A 22,077-nucleotide genomic window follows, 5' to 3' on the forward strand; every position below is an offset into this window, starting at 1 on the left:
CTTTGTCTTAGCAGTCACTGTTTCCTCATTCCTCCTATACTGTTTTTGCCTGAATGACCCTTATTTTGGAATACATACTTCTTGAGAACATTTAGGGAAAATATAGACATTCGAGCTGCAGGAAAATGCTGGGAGAGTCAATCTGTTGGCTGCTTTATTTGTGTGGGTTTGGGTTTTTTTTTTCCCCATATTTCTCCTGAATTTTGCATTTTTCTCTTCCTTTTTACAGAGTTGATTAATCATTCTTGATAAGATCTTCGTCAAAACTAGTTTCTGTTTTCACTTGATATTTTTCTATAGGATGCACTGAAAGTAATCTGTGAATGCAAGTTGCGCAAATGCAAGTTTCAGCCAGGCATTGAACACTATGTAATTTAATTTAATAAAGCTTATTCTGTTCTCCAACAGACATCGATGAGTGTGAGACAGCTGGAATATGCATGAACGGACGCTGCGTGAACACTGATGGCTCTTTCAGATGTGAATGCTTCCCTGGCCTTGCAGTAGGACTCGATGGACGTGTGTGTGTTGGTAAGATATGTTCAATGTGAGCAAGTCACTAACAATGCAAGGGCATTAATGCTAAACTGATGGACAAGTCAGAGTTTGAATGCAGAATTTATTTATTTTTTTTAATGGGTTGGTGCCTATTAGGGAAGTGAATTACTAGACTAGTAGATATTAATAGCTCTGGGATATTTACTTTGGTGACCTATTTTGCAGTTTTTTCTTTCCATTTGTATTTAAAGGGAAAAATCCTGTGGGTCAAATTACAAAATCATGTAGACTGTATAGCATAGTGCTGTTGAGAGTGAGTGAGCAGGTGAGAATCTGCCCTATTTCTGTCAACCTAAAATTCTTCTTTTTTTTTCACTAGAGATTTAATTAGTCTTTCAACTCTTTATAGTGGGCCATATCATTTTTTCTAGTTCCCTCTTTTTCTCAATAAATAAAAGAGGTTTGAGGTTTTAAATTTTAAAATTTGAATGTGCCTATGTAGTGCACCACAATTGCTGTCATTAAGGAAACTTCAGTTAACATTCAGAAGCCATGGGAATAGGGATTTTTCACTAATTTTTGCTTAGAAATGCAGTTAATTTATCTCAGTTGACAGAGTTGCTATGAGAAGAGCTACAGTATTGTATTTTTTTTGGTACTTTTTATTTTAAATGCAATTTAATATTTAAAGGGATTGTAAAGTGTATTATTATATGGTCAATAAAAGAGTTTTAGTTTAATTCATTGCATGTTAAAGCCCACAGTGACAGTTTCTGTAGTTCACTAATGCAGGTTAAGTCCTTAAATGCAATAATGAGTTTCTATGTCTGAACTCAGTGTAGCTTGAGGAAGAAGAATTTCCTGTCCCAAATATAGCAAGTGTATAGGTGGGTGAAAAGCGTAGAGAAATGGCAAAAAATGTTTTGTTTTGACAGCTATTTCACAGTGTTTATTACACCAAAGCTAGATTTAACACTTGTAATTTATGGCACTATAGTTAGTTATAGTAGGATTAAGAGCGATTTCTTTTTTTCAGATACTCATATGCGAAGCACGTGCTACGGTGGCTACAAGAGAGGACAATGTGTGAGACCATTAACTGGTGCAGTTACAAAATCAGAGTGCTGCTGTGCCAGCACTGACTATGCCTTTGGGGAACCTTGTCAGCCCTGTCCAGCACAAAATTCAGGTACAGCATAATTACTGTTACATGTTCTAATTTAAGATTTATGTTGGTAAGCTATTTTTAGGAAGTTAAAATACAGCTCTGTATTAACGTTGCATCTTAAATTGAATTTACATTGTCATACAGCAAATTATATTTTTTGAGCAATCTCCTATTTTGCATGTTGGAATAATATAAGAGATTTTTTTGAGGCAATAGTCAATGCCAGCACCTGTTCCAGAGTCATTACATGCATGAAAACAGATTGCCACACAACAACCTCTAGTATGATAGATATAAATTACTAAAAATATAATTTCAATCTCAAATTATTCATGGCAATATATATATTATATATATATTATTCAAATAGTTTTGTATACCTGCCAGTCAGATATTTGCTATCTGAGTTCTACATCATCCAAGTGTTTTGAAATTGTTTATAGAGAAACTAGACCTTGGATAGTCAGTACAAAAATGAAAGCCTGATTAAGACAGTTGAGAATATTTAAGTCTCTCACCAAAATCCCCACCAAGCGATGTTGTCTGGAACATAACTGCTTTTTGGCAAGACAGGAATCCTAATCATTCTCATGGGTAGAATCTGCTTTTAGGAAAGCACTTCTTCCAAGAAGACTATACTGACACAATCCTTGTCCTAAAGCCAGTAAATAAAGAGACCCTGGTTTTGTGGAGGTGACTGCAAGGGAACTAATTTGAAGCACAACTTTGTCAAGTTATTCTTTTCACTCAGCAAATTTGTTGTTTTGACAAAATATGCCACTCAATATGTAGCTCAAAAAACATCTCACGCTGACTTGATATCTGCTTTGTGGACAAAAATATCTTATGTTCATTTTTTTAAATCTCAGTTTTAAACTGGTGGCTTTATGTAAAGCATTAGAGAGACAAGAACAAATGGAACAGATCAAGCTTGTTGAGCTTATGTGAACAGTTCAGTGAGAATTTATTGGCCACCGTGTTGTAATGCTCCATGCTATTTAGAATAGCATAACACCTTGGGAATTTTAATACAGTAAGAAGGAGCCTTTCCAGCATCCTCTGCTGTAATCAGTGGGACCTTCATACTGTGCAGTAGAGTTGAAATCTTTTGTAAATGTTGGGCACCGTATCATTGACTTTTATATCTGAATGACTTTAGCAGAACACTTACACAAGTGGAAGCTATTCTTCATTTTTGTTTTGTCTGCCTTCTTGATTGTGTTTTTAATTAAAACAAAAACCAAACAAACAAACAAAAACCAAACCAAACAACAACAAAATAACCTCCCTAAGAGTGAAGTGGAACATTTCTTCGGGCTTTGAGTGGAGGAGTAAAGGAGAAATTTTCTTACAAAGAAACATCACATCAGAGAGATTGAAAAGAATCCCTCAAAAGAAGACATTGTCTCTCTGCTCCTCAGAAATTCTCTGCACAAGTTTGTTCCATTCTAAACTAATAATCTTGTTAATGGATGTCCAGGGTAGGTGCACATTCAGTGGCAGGGATTCAAGCAGCAGGGTGTAGGAGGGAAGTGGTGAATTCCTTTGGGCTCAATCTTGTCACAGGAGGTGATCCTTTCTCTTGTAAAGTCCTATTCTAAGCTGTGTAATGCAGAATATCTTTGCATCACTTGCTTTTGTTTGACAGACAAATTGATTCCACTCAATTACATTTGAAGTTTTTACTTCTCCATCCTCATCAGAAGGTGCAGACCTTGAGTCTGCGAAAATGTTTCACAGGTTCAGAATATCATGAGGACATTTTTTGTTATTTTTTTAGTCACCAAAATGCATTGAATATTAACGTTAAATTGGAATAATTATTTGGTATGCTGTAGATGATGAAAATGAAAGCAGTGAGTTATAAGAAAAAGTATTCTAGTAAGTTGTTGTTTTTTTTTCCAGCTGAATATCAGGCTCTGTGCAGTAGTGGATCTGGTATGACTGCCGGAGGAAATGGTAAGATCATCTTATATAGTTCAAACTATTTATGTTCTAACTGAAAATACGAACCTGGATATTCTTGATTTGTTAAATGTGCTGGAGGAAATGATGGCTGGAAAGAGAGGTAGGAAGGTTTATCCAGGAGAATGTTTGTAACACAGTAGAATAGATGAATTTATGGTGAAATAAGTGGAACGTGCCATTTCATCAGCATGGCCTACTTTATGCCTTTGAATGCGTGTGATAGCTCTTACAAAATAGCTCCAAATCTTTAAGCAGTTTTATTACCTATATGACTTAGAAATCACATAAGTCATATTTACATTTTTCAACTGAAATGATCTTGAAGAATAAAATCATACTGAACACTGAGCTTCCTCACTTATTTTCATCTCAGTCACAAAGACCAAGCTGCAGTGTTTGGTTAATAATTACAAAGCAGGAGTAAGTGATTACAGCAAATGCTTTGTGGTTGTACCATAAAAATTGCAAACATTAAGTCAGTCAATGCTCACTAGTAGATTTACTGCCAGTAGAGAAGGGAGAACATTCAGAAAGGAGGGATGTTTATTATCCTAATTCATACCTATGATGTATGTTCTTTTAAATGTCTTTGGGCTAGAGATGGTTTTAAATCAGATCAGAAATACATGATTAAAACATTTGTAACATATGAGGTTAGTGATATTAAAAATGTATCTTATTCTAGTCTGGAGAATAAGAAGGGGGAGTCTGCAGTCGTCAATAATTGACAGTGTTTTTTTACTGTTACTGTTTTCCTTATTTCTTTATTTTTATTTTTTAATTTTTATGTAGACATTAACGAGTGCTTACTGGATCCTGATCTCTGTCCTAATGGACGGTGTGAGAATCTGCATGGAACATACAAATGTATTTGTAATCCTGGCTATGAAGTGGATTCAACTGGGAGAAATTGCATCGGTATGAAATGTCACACTTTTTTTGTTGTGAAATTTGATATGTGAGTTTATCCTCCTTTGCCTTTTCCTTCAGTATTTTGTCAGATCCAATAGCTACTCTTCTGGATGTTTTTGCTTTTTTTCTTTTTTGTTTGTTTAATTTTGGTGCTTTGCAGTGCTTGTGAAGTCCTCCAATGTAAGGATAGAAGTGACCAGTGCTACTGATAATTGAAATCACTGACAGTTCAGATCAGTTCACAGATGCTCTGTAGCCTAAGTGTTTCTCAAAACACAGTTCATTGTTGTTTGTAGTTTTTGGTCCCATTAATTTTTTATTTCTAGATTCAAACATTTTTTATAGGACCTGTCCCAAGACTGATCCTTTTAAAGCATTCTTAATGTTGTCTCTCCATTATGATGACTCTCCTTTATAATGTACCTTACTGTAATATCTCCTTCAGACAGATCTGGATCTACCTTTAAGTTCTTAAATTCCTTCCTTTTTTTGCCAGCTTACATAGTAATTTTATGTAGGTTCTGTATTCTCTATTTAAACCTAAACAGCTTAAGTCATCTTTGTTATTCCACTCTAAACTATCCACTATCTTATTTAAAAAAAAAAATCTGAATTGATCCATCTTTGATAAAAGTCATGATGTAATTTATCCCATTTTCCCATTTCTTCTTTGGCTTTGATTATCCACGTCCCATTTCAGTGTCTGTCTGTAGCTTATGGCATCCTTTCTCTTCTCCCCTTCCATCTGTAACTTTTCCAGCTGCTCTCCAGCCCGCCCTGTTGCAGCCCACATCCATGCTCCATCACAGCTGTTTCCCATTCCTCCATAATGTTCTACCTGGCCCTCTCTCAATTTTTCTGAACTCCTGTGAAGCTTCCCACACGGTCTGCTTTATTCTGCAAATCTCCCTGCCTTTCCTAGTAATTCTGCTGTTCCCAGCTGCTGAACCGACCCTCTGAGTCTTTCCAACTTCTCTCAACACTTTCTGAGGCCTCCCTGACTTAGCCAATTGTTCCTGTCTGCTATTGGGGTCTCTCCTGATCTTCACCTGCCGTTCGTGGCCCATTGCCACCTTCTTGGAACTTTTCTCTAATGATCACAGCTCTTCCAAAGATTTCCTAAGGGCTCTTGAAATTTAGCACTGGCATTTCTGTTTAAATTTTTCAACTCTGAAACAAATGTAGATTCACATTGGCCTTATTAACCACAACATCTAAGACAGTTCAGAGCAGACTTGGCAAAAAATGTCAATATAAAGAACAGAATGACAAGCAAATCTTTCCAAAACAATCATCTCCTCTTTTCTTTCATGAGTGTGGTGGCTGTTGCTCAGGGAATTAGAGTCTGCATAGACCTATTCCGTAATAAATGCAAGATGAAAGCGTGATTCTCAGCTTTATTTTAAACAGTGCTATGGCTATCACATGTTATGAATTCATATAGAAATCAAGTATAAACTCTTGTAAAAGCAAAATAGCCTTCTAAATTATAAAGCATGGGAAAAAAAACCACACACAAAAAAAAAAGTACAGAGAAAAACATTGTGCTTTACTCCATGTTTAAAAGCAAAAAAAGCCCAAAAAGGTATTTTTTGTAAGTAATATTTGTGTGATTTGGAATTATATAACTTATTGCTTTTGTTATTTTGATGAGTTGTTGTGAATAAGGAGAGTAAAGTAAGTGGGATCTTTAGTACAGTTTTAGTTTACTTGGAGTAGTTATTTCCATGTAAAAATAACTCCAAACCTGTTGTCAGCTCAAGAATCTTGAAATCTTTGGTAAACAGTGCAAGGTGTGTGTATGAGTATTCTTTCTCTCTCATCCCTTCGTCTCCTTCTTCTCTCCACATACACAAAATTTAATAAAATGTGGCTATAAACATGGAAATTTTATTCTAGTTTTTGTTTTCTATCTTAACAGTTCTTAATTTTCAATTTAGATATTGATGAATGCGCGCTGAACATGCTGCTTTGTGACAATGGGCAATGCAGGAATACCCCTGGAAGTTTCACTTGCACTTGTCCCAAAGGATTTGTATACACTCCTGACCTAAAAACATGTGAAGGTAATGGATAGCACTTCATTTCATTCCAATTTGATTCGTTGGATTTGTTCTTGTGTTGTGTCAGGTGTACTTTGAGTCTTGAGATTATTGTATATAAAACATAAACCAAAAAAAGAAAAAAATAAAATGATGTGGGGAAGTAGGGAAATGAGGAAAGACAAGACCCAAACATGAAAGTTTTAGATTAGATAAACTTGTGGAATGGCCTGTATCGGGTCTATACTAGCACTCCTTACTGATGACCATCACTGGGCCTGCATTGTGCCAAGAGTGATAGAAATATGGCAGTCACTAGGCTTTACACATCTTTTCTCTTTTGTGGGTAAGAAAGAGCCAGAAGTGTGCTTGTCTGAATCCTTTTTGATCCATAGACAGGATGTGTGTCAAGTCACTTAAGCAATAAGGTATCACCACAGAAGCAGGGCAACAGGTGGATATCTCAGAAAAGTGAGATGCTGCTGCTGAGTTCAGTTGTTTAATGTTCTAATGTTATTAGGGCACACACATCTGTGTGGTGTGGAAAGCCTCATGACTGAACCAGAATATGAGGAATCCTATTATTAGAAGTGCTTCTTCCAGTTCAACCTCAGCCAATGAATGTCATGTGTATTTTTGTTAGTGTTTCCTGGCACTAATGTCAGCGTGTTTCCCTTACAGATATTGACGAGTGTGAATCTAATCCCTGCGTTAATGGGGTATGCAAAAACACACCAGGTTCTTTTGCTTGTGAATGTTCTCCTGAAAGTACTTTGGATCCAACAAGAACTATCTGCATAGGTATTTTTTCTTAAAAAAATTTTGTTGTCTGGTTGAACATGTCCAGTGACATTCAAACAGTTTAGAAAATACTTTGAAATAACTTATGTTAGTGTGGAATATGTTCCAGAAACAATGTTAAAGTTTTATGTACTCACAGTAATGATGAAAACAAAGTGTGATTGCACATGGGAGTGATTTCATGTCAAAATTGAAAGAGATAAAAAAAGTTTTGTAACACATAGGTAGGAATGATCAGAGCAGTTCTTTAGGAATATACTTACCCACTTAAGTCATCCTGCAAGAGGGGTGGACACGTTCTTCTTAAGATCTGATCTCTGTGATTCTTTTTATGGCTAAATTCAGATGTATTTTCTAATATTTTCATGTATAATTCTAGCTATCTGCCTGACAATACCTTTTCATTTTTCCTGACAGAAACTGTTAAGGGTACCTGTTGGCAGAACATGGTAGATGGAAGATGTGAGATAAATATCAATGGAGCAACTCTGAAGTCTGAGTGCTGTTCAACACTAGGTGCTGCTTGGGGTAGCCCGTGTACGCAGTGTGAACGAGGTAACACTGTCTGTTTGTTCTCTTAAAATTTCCATTCACAGCTCTTAAACCTCACAACTGTGACATTACAAGAGCCTGTCCATCTTACTTGAATACATGAATAATCTAATACTCCATGCAAGGGAATAAGCTTAAGAAGACTGACTGTATAATAGCATCTAGCTATGAAATCCCTGCTGTATACCCATATTAAAAAACCAAACAAACAAAACAGCTTTTATTCTCAATTAATCCATAAATTTGTAGAAGACTGAGGAGCTGTTCTGTGTCTTCTTTAGGTTTGCTTTATTGTGATGAAGGTGTCATTGCATAAGATATAACAAGTATTCTCAGGAAGCTATAGGATTTTTCCTATTCTGAGGCTGGTGCCGTATGTTGTCATAGAAGTTTGGTCGCATACCAGAGTTGTTACTTTACTTTTCCTATTATGCAGCATTAACTGCTTATTCCGTCTGGGAAATAAATTAATAAATAAGTAGATAAAAACATCTCAATATTGAAAGGTGGCAAGTAGATGGATTTCCAGTAACATTGGATTTTATAGTAAACAGTTCAGGAAGTTAAATTCTGAAAGGAGAGGACCACGCCTACAGCTTGTAACTTGCGCATAACTTTTGCATTGTTATAGTTAGCGATCTAGAGTAGGTAATGATGTAGCAGTTGATGCCTGTTCCCCAGAGTTTTCAAGGTAAAGTTTGCATCAAATCGATCTTTGGTGCAGTAATGGAGGGAGGAGAGGGAGAAACCTTATTATACTCTGTAGATTAACTGATAGTCTAGAGAATCATGTGTTTGATCAGTTGAGGTGTCTGCATAAGCACCTGATAATTAGATTTATCTGTGGGATGAGCTAGGAACCCAGGGGTAATCAGGTGAATGCAGAAATGTGGGTGAGATGTTATTTAAACGTGCTGAAAGTTGCTATTTTGTTCAAGTCCACTTCATCTATGATATCTCAGCAGAATCCATCATCATTTATCATTTTTAAATATGGCTGAGACCAGGTTAAATGAATGATTTGAACAAAGCAGGAATAATGTAACCACACTGGGGTAAGCTAACTGAAATACACTGGAGTCAAAGCAGGATAATGGCTGACAGTATGCATAGTTTATTTAGTTGACCCATCTTGCCTCTTTATTATTTCAGAAAATACTAAGATATTGTCTAAGCATTCTGAGCACTAACAAAAATGAACTGTAGATATTTCACATGATCATTTTTACACAAGAAGCTAATGGTGAGTTTTGGACTACACAATTCTAAAAGGTCATTTTGTTTGTTTTACAGACCCAATATGCCAAAAGGGATTTTCAAGAGTAAGAGGAACAGTATGTGAAGGTATTTATTGTTGCCTTGATATAAATCAGAGCTTGAATGAAAAAAAAAAAAAAAAGAAAAAAAAAAAAAGCCAGTGTTTTGGGTTAAGTGGTTAATTTAGCATAGAGGAACACGAAGCCAAATTCTTACCTCGTATAATTCTATTGATTTTCTTAGGGTTATGTCAGAGATGAATTTGTTTTCAGTCTATTTAACATTCCTACATACGGCTTATCTCAAAGTACACAGTTGAAAATACAGTATCTGCCAGCATACAGAGATGGCTCTCCCTTCAAATACTATTTAATGTGTAACCTATGCAGGCAAATAATGCATTTTATATATGCAATAAAACATGACATTATTGATACAATATGCAGTGCCATTTCTGTGCTATAAAAAAGACCTGTTTAAAGGATATATTTCAAATGGACGTTTTTTTTCTTAAGCTTCGCTTTTTTTCCACATAACACTATATTAAATAAGACATGTTCCAAAGCACAGTTATTGTCTTACAAAAAACGGGCATCAGCACACACTTAAATTTTCATTAAAGATTGATCTTTTTTTTTTTTAAATGTGTAGCTTTTTGCTTGAAGACTATACAGTGTCATGTGAGAATTGAAGGTCCCACCCTATTTCATCTTCATCTGAATTGATTTGAACCCCTGACAAAGAACTGCGTATTTCCATAATATGCAGAAGCTCAGAGCATCTTGTACTGCTATGGGTCATCCTGACTGACAACATCTGACATGACACTGCAGTTAAAATATTTTAAAAAATTACTCCCATATGTAACTTCCATAAAGAAACATTGTTCTTCCCTGTAACAGAAAAATAAAATAAAACAAACAATAACAAGGAAAGAAAGAAAGAGGAACACCCTCACACATATTCTTTGCTTTCCAAATGATGACTGAATATCTTGGCACATCCGTGCTGCAGACCCATTGTACATAACTTATTTGACCTCAGCAACACTTCTTGGAGTAAGTGAAAGAAAAAGGGAAAAAAGAAAAAAAAAGAAAAAAAGAAAAAAAAGAAAAAAAAAGTGGCCCCACCTTTCTCTATATACAGGGAAAGTCTTAGAACATTTTCAACACTGCTGGGATGGAAAATTTATCCTTCCAAGATGTAGACATAACTGTTTTCAGCATTTCCTTTACTAGCACTTTGGATTACATCTATTATATGCTTTCATCTTTCTGATTTCAATGGGACCTGGATAGCCCCAGATATTTCAGAGAACTTTCTCCTGGTTTTAACATACTAAAGTGGTATTTGGGCTCCCACCAATGTAAGCATTTTTCAAGACAAGGGAAGAGCTCTAGGAAATTTACTGGCAAGTGAGATACAGGACAAGGGAGTAAATTTAGTTCCCAAAAGGTGATACTCAGTTCTCCCATACACAGCCCCTGTAAAATTAGTAATGGAACTTGTGCAAGGAAATAAGCAAACTAAATTGGCAGTCTTTCTCTAGTTTATGGGTGAGCCCTGGAATTGTCAGCTGGAATATTGTTCGCAAGCTGTGAACTGTGTTCCGCTGGTTTCAAATAGACCCTTGGCTTTACTTCCTGCCTTTCAGTCAAGATGAACCTTTTATTTATAATATCTAGTAAAGGGCAGTGGCCACCAATGTCCACTTGGATGTGTATCTTCCACACTGCTCCCTGCAGTCTGAGTGTTGCAGAGGCTGTTGACACTAGGAGTTTTGTTTGGAAGATCAGTGAATTCAGCCTACCAACTTTTTTATTGCTCTCTATATGTGAGCGTTCAGCTGTAGTCCAGTCATTTCTTTCTGATTCCTTGTTCTAATTGTCTTTTTCAAAATCATTATGCTTCATCCTGGGTCATACTTAAGCCAGGAGGCTTTTTTATGGAGGCAGTTGCAAAGCATATGCTTTTCACCAAGGACAGTAGTGGTTGGACCCACCAGTCATAGGTGGTCATAGAATTTGATTTCAGTGCTGTAGTTTCCAGACATTCAGAGGTGTGCCTGAAGAGGCAGAAACAAGAGTGCAAACATTTCAAAAACATTACAAAATGCGCCATAGCTACATCCTGACAGAATAACACATGATCTCGTTACGCAGTTGCCTTTTTCGTTCTATGCCCGTATGAGTTAAAAATATGGACAAAAATCTAAATAAAAATCACTACTATTTTAATTTTGGTGGGAGAGGCAGATGTCATTTTTGAGTTTTATTTCAGTATATGTGAGAATAGTGAATAACAGCATGTAATATTTATATTTATATCATAAGCTGTTTTCTCTAATTAGTGGATTCTGGCAAACTTGCATAGGAAATCATAAATATTTGCAATTTTTTCAGGTCATAAACTTATGTGGTTTTGAATTTTATCTTAAAAGTTAGAATGTTGTGCGGTTTTTTTCTGGTTTGTGAATGTTTAGCACACTAATGATGTCTTTTATCACATTTTGATTGGAAATAGATGTAAATGAATGTGAGGTGTTTCCTGGAGTCTGTACCAATGGGCAGTGTGTCAATACCCTGGGATCGTTTGTTTGCCAGTGCCCCAGTGGAATGACTTTAGATGCTTCTGGACGGACATGTCTTGGTAGGTATTTATTCTGTTTACAGATCTAATAGGGGAAAGCTGTCTGGTGAGCAAATCGATTTTTACTGATCGTTTTCTTGCAAATAAGGGGCATTACTTTTGTCAACATAAGCCATTTTCAAGTAGAATTGATCAGGGACATGAACTTGTTCAATTGGAATACGAACAGATTGCAATGGTAAAAGTCCATCACTATCTGCTGACTATTTTAATGACATAGATTTGGTTCAAAATTGTTCATCTGACAGATCTGTACAACTGATCTTTGCTCTTAGTGCTCTTCATCATAATCCCCACCAAAGTTGAGAAGGCTGGGAAGGCTGGTGGAACAACTTTTTTTGATCCAAAATATGCTCCAAGTATTGAGCATTATTTTACACAAAACTTTAAACTTATTTCAGTTGTTAGTTTTCAAGTATACTGTTAATATTTTGCTGTTAGGAGCTATGCAGTGTCAGCGCTCTGCCAAAGACCTCAACAACATGGAACAAATTGTCTTATGAAGGGATTCTGGAAGAGGAATTCTTCTGCGGTGAACTAAATTTTCTCTTTCTCTCTCAACATGTTGTTCAATTGCCCAACAGACATTCGCTTGGAGAGCTGCTACCTGCAACATGAAGATGAGCAATGCACTGCACAGATACCAGGCCGACACCGAATGGATGCTTGCTGCTGTTCAGTGGGGGCAGCATGGGGCTTTGAGTGTGAGGAATGCCCTCTAAAGGGATCACCTGAATTTGAAGCCCTTTGTCCCCGAGGGCCTGGGTTCTCCACAAAGATAGAGATAACTGGGAAACCTTTCTCTAAAGGTATGTGATGTGTTTGTGGTTCTTTGCTACTAAATCCTGCTAACTTTCCCTATTGATATTCTCGTGGTAAATTCGTGGGAGTTGTTAAGTAGGCAATTCATTTGTCTTGAGTCACACTTTAAAATCCTATTAGGTTTCATGGAAAATAAGGCCAGAATAAAACATGAGCTTGTTTAGTCTGTGTCAGATCATTAAAAACCGTATGGCATTACAGCCTCAAAGTACTAAATCTCTGTCTGCTAGCTAGGTTAAATTATGCATGACTTTGCCTCCTGTGATGCATCTAATGACATCTCTGGCTGGTGAAATAGCTTTGAAAACCTGGAACTTCATGCTACAAGAAATGGAACAAGCTGTACAGTCAGATTTGGACATAGGGAAAGAGCAGTCTTTCTTACCTGCCCAAGATACACTAATTTCAGTTCTACTGTGGAGCAAGCAAGGAAGGGTGAATAATTTTGATAATTTCTAGTGGAGCTACTGGAAGAAGTAGAGAAAAATGTTTCCAGCATGATAGCGCAAATCAGCAGAATTGAATTTACTGTAGACTACGTTTTGTTATGATTGTTCTTGGTAAAATTCCAGAAAAATTAATGGAAATCACACAGTGACACCCTGGCGTCATGTTTTTAAAGCCATCTTCCAGGGTTTCCAGTGGGATTAAGCTGGAAGAAGCACAAATGAATGTGAATATACTTAAAGAAAACCAGTTACCAATACTTAAACATTTTGAAATTTTGAAGGATGAGAAAATACACACGAATGACAATTGCTGTTGGTAGTTTCAGTCTTAGTTTTATAAACAGTTGCTAAGTTACTAATTTTACATGAAGAATTATGACGTGCTATTTTTTACAGTCATATTTTCTGTGACTCATGATAGTCACATTTTTTCTCAGAAACCAGCAGATAGAGTAGATCTTCTGGAAGTTCCCTTTGTAGGTTTGATCTTCCATCTGCTGAAATCTTATTGTTGAGCTGCAATTAGGTTCTGCAGATAAAAGGAAAAGTGAGTAGTGTTTAATAACAGAAAGGTGACTCTGGCAGTTGTGTTGCAGAATGTCTATACAGAAAGCAGCATCAATTTATGTAGTGTGTCCTACAAGTTTCCCAAAAGGAGGGATCACTATTGTAAGAATGAATGACCTCTGGTGTCAATGTTGTTCTTTTGTTTGCTGTTTTTGCAAGAAGTCATATGTCTGTATCATTGCAGGTGTAGACTGGGAGGTAATAGGACTGTGAAATATGGGTTCTTAAAGAGAATATGTTATCAAGATCTTGCATGGCCTATATCACCTCTTTTTCAGACATTCTGAGGTTTCAGGGCTAGAAGGAGAAGAAGCAGGAAATTTGTGCTGTGGTAGAATATCATTGCACTGAACAGAGATGTTTAGCACATTTGTTACTCTACAGATTCTGAGAGATGGAGAATACTTATGTTCCGGTGAAGCTCTTCCAAAATCCAATGTTAAGGATAATAAAGATGTAGTTGCTTATGAATGATTGTTGCTATGTTGTCGGAGGTATAACTTGCATGTGTAAATTGTGGTTGGCTCCTTATTGCAGAACATACATTTTTACTAACTTGTCCTTGAAACATTTTGGACATTTTGCTAGCTCACTATACAGTCAAAATGCCTAATATCAATCCATTTCATTTATAGATATCAATGAATGTAAAATGGTCCCCAGTCTTTGTACTCATGGAAAATGCAGAAACACCATTGGCAGTTTTAAATGCAGATGTGACAGTGGATTTGCCCTTGATTCTGAAGAGAGAAACTGTACAGGTAAACTGCGTAGATCTCTCTCTCATAGCTTTGATTTGGAAAAGGAAAAACTGGACTACTTTGAAAATACTGTGGATGTTATTTTGTGTTGCAGATATTGATGAATGTCGCATCTCTCCTGATCTTTGTGGCCAAGGCATCTGCGTCAATACCCCTGGGGACTTTGAATGTGAATGCTTTGAAGGCTATGAAAGTGGATTTATGATGATGAAAAACTGCATGGGTATGTTTTTTTATAGGCACAGATGTGCAGTAGTATCCTATGTAAAGTTTATTTCTATGAAGCACTTGGATTATTTCAAGGTCCTGAATGTGTGTTTAGTTCCCTCTTATTTTTGAATCTTATTAAAGCTTACTTTGACTTGATTTCCACCCTCAATGTGAATTCCCTAGTTCTGTAGGATGTCAAAGTATAAATGAGCAATGGTCAGGATTTTAGGTGGTTAAAATTATCCCAGGAGTCCCCATTGCAGTGGGTGGGATATCATCCTGAACTGTCAGGTTAAAGCAGGTTAAAATTTAAAAGCAGCCTTTTTTCATTTATTTGTTTGTTTATGCTGCACTGTGATTTAAGAGATAGCTAGCTGTAGTTGTCTCAGCCTGTGGATTGGACCTCTAGGGGGGCAGCAGGGTCGGTACATAGGAAGAGATTGGGTAAAGAGGTACACTCACAAGAAATGCAATGCTGAGGCATTATCTAGGCTGCTGTGGTGGCAGTGCTGGATCCTGTAGTGATGTGCCTTCCTTTCTCCTCACAGACATCGATGAGTGTCAGCGCAATCCCCTTCTCTGCCGAGGTGGCACCTGCATCAACACAGAGGGAAGTTTTCGGTGTGATTGTCCTCCAGGCCATCACATATCACCAAATATCTCTGCGTGTATAGGTGAGGCATGGAGACAAAATCAGTATTGTGAACAACTGTTTATACTGATATTGTGCTGCCCTGGCATTTATTTTGTTTGCTTTAGTATACAATCCATGCAGACAGAAAAATGTGTTTGTCCTTTTCTTTTGCAACAGACATTAATGAATGTGACCTAAGCACCAACCTGTGTCGAAATGGACATTGTGTCAACCTGATTGGAAAGTATCAGTGTGCTTGCAACCCTGGCTATCAATCCACACCTGACAAGTTATATTGTATTGGTAAGGACAAAGTCTACTCAGAATGTCTATGAATGGGGAAGATAAAATAAAAATAATTATTTCTAGTAGTTAAGACATTTTTAGCTGTGATTCAAAAATCAAGCCATTTCCTGAGAGGAGTAAAATTATGACAGTTCTGCAGTTAACTGACTGTATCTTGTTTTTTCTAGTGAATCAATCACAGTGCACAAAATTGAACACAGTTTTAAATGGACTAACACTTAGGGCTTTGATCATGAAGCAGGAATTCTTTGTTAACTCCTGAGTACTCGTTTTTATTAAAAATCTGTGTTCTTGAGAGACCATGAGGTAGAATCATGTGGGTCAGTGGAATATTTCTTACTTTGATCTGCAATCATCTCAGATATTTTTTTTTTTCTGTAACTGCTTCCCAAAAGCCACATTTTGTAAATAACATTTAGCTTAAATAATCTGTTATGCACTCTTGTATTTGCTTACATTTTATCATGCATTGGAATTGCATGCAAAAATCTGCAGGCTTTAATTCTGCCTACTAGATAATCCTTACAAAAATATTGTTACCTTCATGACACTGTGGTAACCCAACAGTGATGCTTTTATACATAAAGGAAGTTCAGAGGTATTTGTATATGCAGTCAGATAATCTCCTATTTTTTCCTCTGTGGTTTGCCTGACATTCAGCCTCTGTTTGTAAGCACTTGAATGTTCAAGGAGCTTGCAAAACTCAAGTGTAGAAGCTGGATTGCTGCTGTTCTGGGAAGCTAGCATGAGTATGACTATGAAATGTGCTTCGAAGTAAATGATATTGTGGGTTTTAATTGTAAATTTCTCCATTTTAGATATTGATGAATGCAGCATAATGAATGGTGGCTGTGAGAACTTCTGTACAAACTCGGAGGGCAGCTATGAATGTAGCTGTAAACAAGGATTTGCACTCATGCCAGACCACAGGACGTGCACAGGTAAGGAGATTTTTGGGGTCTTTTCTTCTGTAATGGATCATTTCAGTATTTTTTTTTAAATGGGCTTTTTAATATTTTTTTTTTAATTAAAATTTTTATTAAGAATATTCTGACTAAATAATGTAATTAATGCATTGAAGGTGAAATTCCTTTTCTAAAGTAAAGGTCTCCAAAGTATCAAAATTTGACAACTGTAGGCTGAATTGGAAGGAACTTGGATGTTCATAATTTCAGTAAGTTGAGTGTGAGTTTGGTAACAAAAGGCTGTGATTTTTTTTCTGGTAGCAGATGAGTTTTTTCCCTTAAGGTATTATAATAGATCAAAATCTGAAATAACAAATACCATCGTAAACATAAGTCAAAATGCCATGTTTGTATACTGTATAATTATATTGGAGGGCTAACTGGCAGAAATGCTATAAAATTGGCTATTTTATCCTGTTCTATCATTGCGTGTTATCGCCCTCAAGCAAGCAAAAATAAGTCCTATTTTTAATCTTCATTTAGTTGAATGCAAATATCCTGCAGTACTTCAAAACTAAATGACTTTCAGACAAACTAAAATCTGAATAGTCCTAAACTTTTGTAGGTAAACAGCTCTCTTGCACTCTAAGCAGAACTGCTGAGAAAATTGTTTGAGCTGTATCAACCGGGTGTTCTCCATTGGGATTCATAATCCCAATAAGTGAATTCTACTTGGTTACAGGAAAGTTACCACATAGGTTACTGGAAAGATATTTCTTCTCTGCTCTTTTCTTACATCTTACTGCACATGTATTTGCCAGCTGTTTGCCAATTCCTTGAAGAGCATGGGAAATATAACAGGGTTAATCCCTTGGAATAGAATCACCTTTCAAGTTGAACAAATGAGTTTTCTATACAGAATTAGTAGAGAAAGCTCACATTCAGAATTTGTAAATATTTATAAACCTCTGACCAGGGTCTAATGTACCCTGAGGCCACTTGCTACCATTGCAAAGAATAAAAGAGCCTTTAAATTATAGTCAAATTTAGTTTCCCCCCCATTGAAAGATTACACTGTCACAATGCTGTAAAGCAGCCAATCTTCAGCAAGCGTCTGACCCTTGCTCAATGAGAAAATTCTAGAAAGTTAAGTATTTAAAAACATACAATACTTCAATTAGAGCCAGTTTAATTTAGTGACCAGGGATAGGTCAGGTTTATAGTAAAGGCTATTCCATGCAGAAAACATCAGCGTTGGTCTTTTGGGCACCTTTTCAGTGCAAAAAGTAAAACAATTCGATCAAAATTGTCCCTCAACCAAAATCTAAACTTGATAGGACTACACTGTATGTACATGAGAGGGAAGGGAAGATGGGGAGCAGTCAGTGATACATGTTTGTGTTTTCTTCTTCTTGGCTTGACTGGGAAATGAATAACAAAAGTGTGTGTTCGGGAAGTCTTAGGGATTTCAGGTCTGCAGGCTACAAACCGTTCTCTGTTTTGCCCTACTTGCCCCTTGTCACCCAGACAAATCTCTAAACCCAGGAAGAGAGTGGATCAGAGCATCTTCCTTCCTATTAAGCTACAAACTTTGGAATAGAAAGTTATAATATTTTCAGAGTTAAAAAGGGAGGAAGCAGTTGTCTTTTCTGAGTGAAGAGCATGGATTCTCAGAGTTTTTGTCACACATTAACTTGATGATAGGCCTTAGAGGTTTATAGTCAGGTTTTACCTAGTAGAGGACTGTAGAAGCATATGATGCTGCTAATTTTTGCATCTCTATGTATTAGTTGGACCCTAAAAAATCATATTTCACTTATAGGCTAGCCATTAATAGCATGTTTTTTCGTTTTATCCTCTAAGAAAGGCTTGAATACTATTGCCAATGTGTAAGGAGGTCTACATAATCCTGCTGATATCTGTAGGCCTGTTCATGTGTTTAACACAAAGTGTCACCATAAATAGATGGCTAACACTTCCAAAAACTGATTGCATCTGTGGAGACCTACTGATGTCATGCTAGAACAGGTTACTATAGTAGAGTAGGATGCTATGCCAAATCTAAAAGTTAGTTTTTGTCCTCATTTCTAAAGCCAATTCACAGCACTATAATCTTGTATTTATAAAGAAATGGTGGTATTTCCTTTATACTGTATTTGTCTTAGTTTTTTTAAAAAATGTATAAATCATGACAGTGAAAGAAATTTTAATAAGAGATGTAGCCAATAGGTGGGATTTGGAGGATGGAATTTTTTAGTATTACTACATATCTTTCTGAGCATGTCCAGAAAAGACTGTAGATACAATTAATTGTGGGCACAAAAAGCGGTTATATTTTGGTCAGAGGTTTTTTCATACCATTTGTGTAGCCAGATTTCAGCTATCTGTTCATGTATGTCATATGCTGATGGCAGAAATTCCAGATACTTTTGAATGTCAAGTCAAAAACTCTACTAAAGAAAATAGCCAGAGCAGTGAGGGGACATCTCCATCACTCTTTTAGTATCTAAAAATTCTGCCACCTTCTCATGAAGAGAAATCAATTGTGTGTATAAATATATTGTGAATATTCAGTCTGCTTGTTGAAATTTTGGTCTCTACCCGAGGTTAGTGAAAAATGAGAAAGAGTATTTTTTGTGACATTTTCTACTTTGTAGAGAATGTCTGATTTTTGTATGTTGTATGTTAGTGCAAGATACATGATTTAGTAGCTCTGTGACCAGAGTATGTGAAATACCTTTTTTACATTTTCTGCTTGCACTCTGTGTGAACATGTCTTTTATTTTTAACATCATACAAAGCCAGAAGCCACTACAGAATACATTTCTGGATAATTGAGCTGGTAAGAATGCTGTTCAGTTCAGTAGTAGGTCAGGTTTGAATTGGTGAGGTTATGCATAAATAATCCACTCAATTAGGAGAAACAACAAGTTCTTTGTCAGATGATTTTCCCCCAACTGTGAAATCAATACAGTGACAGGTTAGTAAATAAAGTTCTTTATTTCTGTCATTATTATCCCCATTTCTAGAGCTTAATTTTGCATGTTAATTCAAATTCCATTCCAAATTAACATTTCCAGGCTAATGTCCATGCCAACATTATTTGCTCTTTAAGATGAACAAGGATGGGTCAGCCTTCTTCCTTGCAAAAACTGTGTATTCACAAAAGCACTAGCTGCTAGAAATATAGAATAATGAACATAATATTTTAAGTTAAAGTGAGTTCATTTTCTGCAGCTGCATAATTACTGCAATCCACAATAGACCAGACTGATAATGAATTACACCCTTTCTCTCAGAGGGGGTTCCTGAATCTTGTGCTTTTTGTGCTGATTTTTTTCCCATGGAATCACTACACAGTTTCTGATATTTGTTCTTGCTGGTCTATGTTGGTGCTGACACAGGGAGATTCTAAAATTTTTACAAGGAACACTAATATAACCCCAGAGACGTTGAAAGACTCCAGACGCTAGCAGGGCTGCATTAGTATAATAAAGTGTCTGCTCCTGCAGTTGGCCTCCATCACTGATGGCCACTTTCAAGAACTGAAAAAGCATCTTATATGCTAGCAGATGTAAATATGTGTCTGGGCTGGCCAGTCAATTGAAATGGCAATAAGTAAATGAAATAATAATTACACACATGCACATTTAAAAAAAACCCTTCCCTACCACCTCCCCTCAAAACCCCTAACAAGCAAACATAAATTCTGTTAGTGAACTAAATATATATCCTGTACTTATTCCCATCAAGGCTTTGACTCCAGTTTGTCCAGTTTTTCTGTTTGTCACCACTCTCTAGACATGTACACACGATATCATTTTTAAGCTATGTGAAGTCTGATATTTTTTTGTCACTGAATTTGACTTCAGAGCTTCCATTGACTTCAACAACAACGGACTGTATCTCAGAGTCTCCAATTACATGTAGCCATGTTGTGTGACAAAGGTTCTATTTCTTTTTTTGTTGTTGTTGTTTTGTTTCTCTTAATGACTTTTCTACTGACAAATCCGGTTCCTGCTCCTCTTGGATTCAGCGGGAAATGTTTACCACTGACTTTCCCAGGAAGGGGATATTACTCATCATGAGGATTTTGCAACATACCACTCAGTTATTTACAGGATTTCAGTCTTAATTATGATTACCAGAGCATTAAATGTTTGCTTGCCATGATTATGGCTGGTTGCACTGCATAAAGGTAACCATGTTTTAATCCGAATTTTCCCTGCAGATATTGACGAGTGTGAAGACAATCCTAATATCTGTGATGGAGGCCAATGCACAAATATCCCAGGAGAGTACAGGTGTCTTTGCTATGATGGATTCATGGCATCTGAAGACATGAAGACTTGTGTAGGTAAGTGAAAATACACCTTTTCTGCCTTAACTAAGGAAATAATATTTATTAAGGCAGTGTTTCCAAGTAGGCATACAATGACACTTGCAGAGTATTGCTCTTATGCTCTTGTTTTGGCCACCTGAAAATAGGAAGAGCTCCAGTGCACAAGCTGCATTTTTCAAATTCAGGTGTAATCTGTGTGTGTTCCTGTAAACTCCCAGACCAAGTTGAAAAGCAGACATAGTGATCTACAATAGTGTATCTCTGGATGCTCTTCCAGTAAGATTTTATGTAGCTAAAACCAAAGCGGGTTTGTGGAGAGGAACTGCAGATGGGTGACACTGTGGAAGTTAAATTGTCAGCACTGATTTAAACAAGTCACTAAGTCAAACTAATTGCAAGTACTGTGCTTTGGTAAAATAAAGTAGAGAAAGAGTGAATCCAAACCGGATTTTCATATTTAAATAAAAAATCTGGAGGATATTTTTTATAAAGGTTTTGTGCAAAACAGGATAATGTATGCAGCTGTGTGTGCATATAAGGACATCTGTAACTGTGTTCACACAAACATGGATACACATAGAAAACATAAGTGAACAGCCATAGTCATTCTTTGGACAGTAGTAATGCTTCTGAGTTTTTTCCAATGAATTGTGTCTCAGAGATTTTGCTGGTTATTTTCTAAGAATTTTATTTAATAAATATTAAATAATGTGGGTTTTTTTTAGATGTTAATGAATGTGATCTGCATCCAAACATTTGTCTGAGTGGAACCTGCGAGAACACAAAAGGCTCGTTTATCTGCCATTGTGATATGGGATATTCAGGCAAGAAAGGCACGACTGGTTGCACAGGTATGTTTTAAAGTTAATAGTTAACCTTGGGTTACAGTTGTGATTCTGCAAGTCTTTTTTTTTTCTCCTCTTACTGAGATTCTTTTACTTATCTGCTTTAAATGTAATCCTTATCCAAATGTGCTGAACTTCTGCTGATCTTGGGCGGCACAGCATTCTGCCCAATGCACCTTCTGCTGGAATGAGTGATAAAATGGCTGCTAGGAGCTCACCACATTGTTGTTGATTTAGTAGAACAGAAAATGCTGCTGGCTGTAACTTAAGACAACTGAGGACCACAGTGGTTTAAAATTAATTAATTGTATACTATGGGTGCATATAGCAGGTATCTGTTCCAAGTGTGGTTTTGGCAAACAAAAATCGTTTGAAATATATTCTCAGTC

At 36.5% G+C, this 22,077-nt stretch overlaps 1 protein-coding gene across 3 annotated transcripts in view; it reads left to right on the plus strand.

The window, feature by feature from the left end:
- FBN1 (fibrillin 1) overlaps nt 1-22,077 on the plus strand; it is a 136,995-nt gene that overhangs the window by 72,198 nt on the left and 42,720 nt on the right. For all 3 annotated transcript variants that reach the window (XR_014934361.1, XM_085515482.1, XM_015872957.3), the window contains exons 16-32: nt 409-531; nt 1,535-1,687; nt 3,572-3,625; nt 4,427-4,552; nt 6,487-6,612; nt 7,270-7,389; nt 7,807-7,944; nt 9,235-9,285; nt 11,722-11,847; nt 12,432-12,656; nt 14,321-14,446; nt 14,541-14,669; nt 15,205-15,330; nt 15,468-15,593; nt 16,415-16,537; nt 20,733-20,858; nt 21,569-21,694. Coding sequence is in view for 2 of the 3 variants with exons in the window: in XM_085515482.1 (XP_085371608.1) it covers nt 409-531; nt 1,535-1,687; nt 3,572-3,625; nt 4,427-4,552; nt 6,487-6,612; nt 7,270-7,389; nt 7,807-7,944; nt 9,235-9,285; nt 11,722-11,847; nt 12,432-12,656; nt 14,321-14,446; nt 14,541-14,669; nt 15,205-15,330; nt 15,468-15,593; nt 16,415-16,537; nt 20,733-20,858; nt 21,569-21,694 (2,124 nt within the window). In the remaining variant the exon portion in view is untranslated. The remainder of the gene's footprint in view (nt 1-408; nt 532-1,534; nt 1,688-3,571; nt 3,626-4,426; nt 4,553-6,486; nt 6,613-7,269; nt 7,390-7,806; nt 7,945-9,234; nt 9,286-11,721; nt 11,848-12,431; nt 12,657-14,320; nt 14,447-14,540; nt 14,670-15,204; nt 15,331-15,467; nt 15,594-16,414; nt 16,538-20,732; nt 20,859-21,568; nt 21,695-22,077) is intronic.

This window comes from Coturnix japonica, chromosome 14 (genome assembly GCF_054131305.1).
Source record: "Coturnix japonica strain WE chromosome 14, WE-NBRP24, whole genome shotgun sequence".
NCBI classification, from domain to species: domain Eukaryota; kingdom Metazoa; phylum Chordata; class Aves; order Galliformes; family Phasianidae; genus Coturnix; species Coturnix japonica.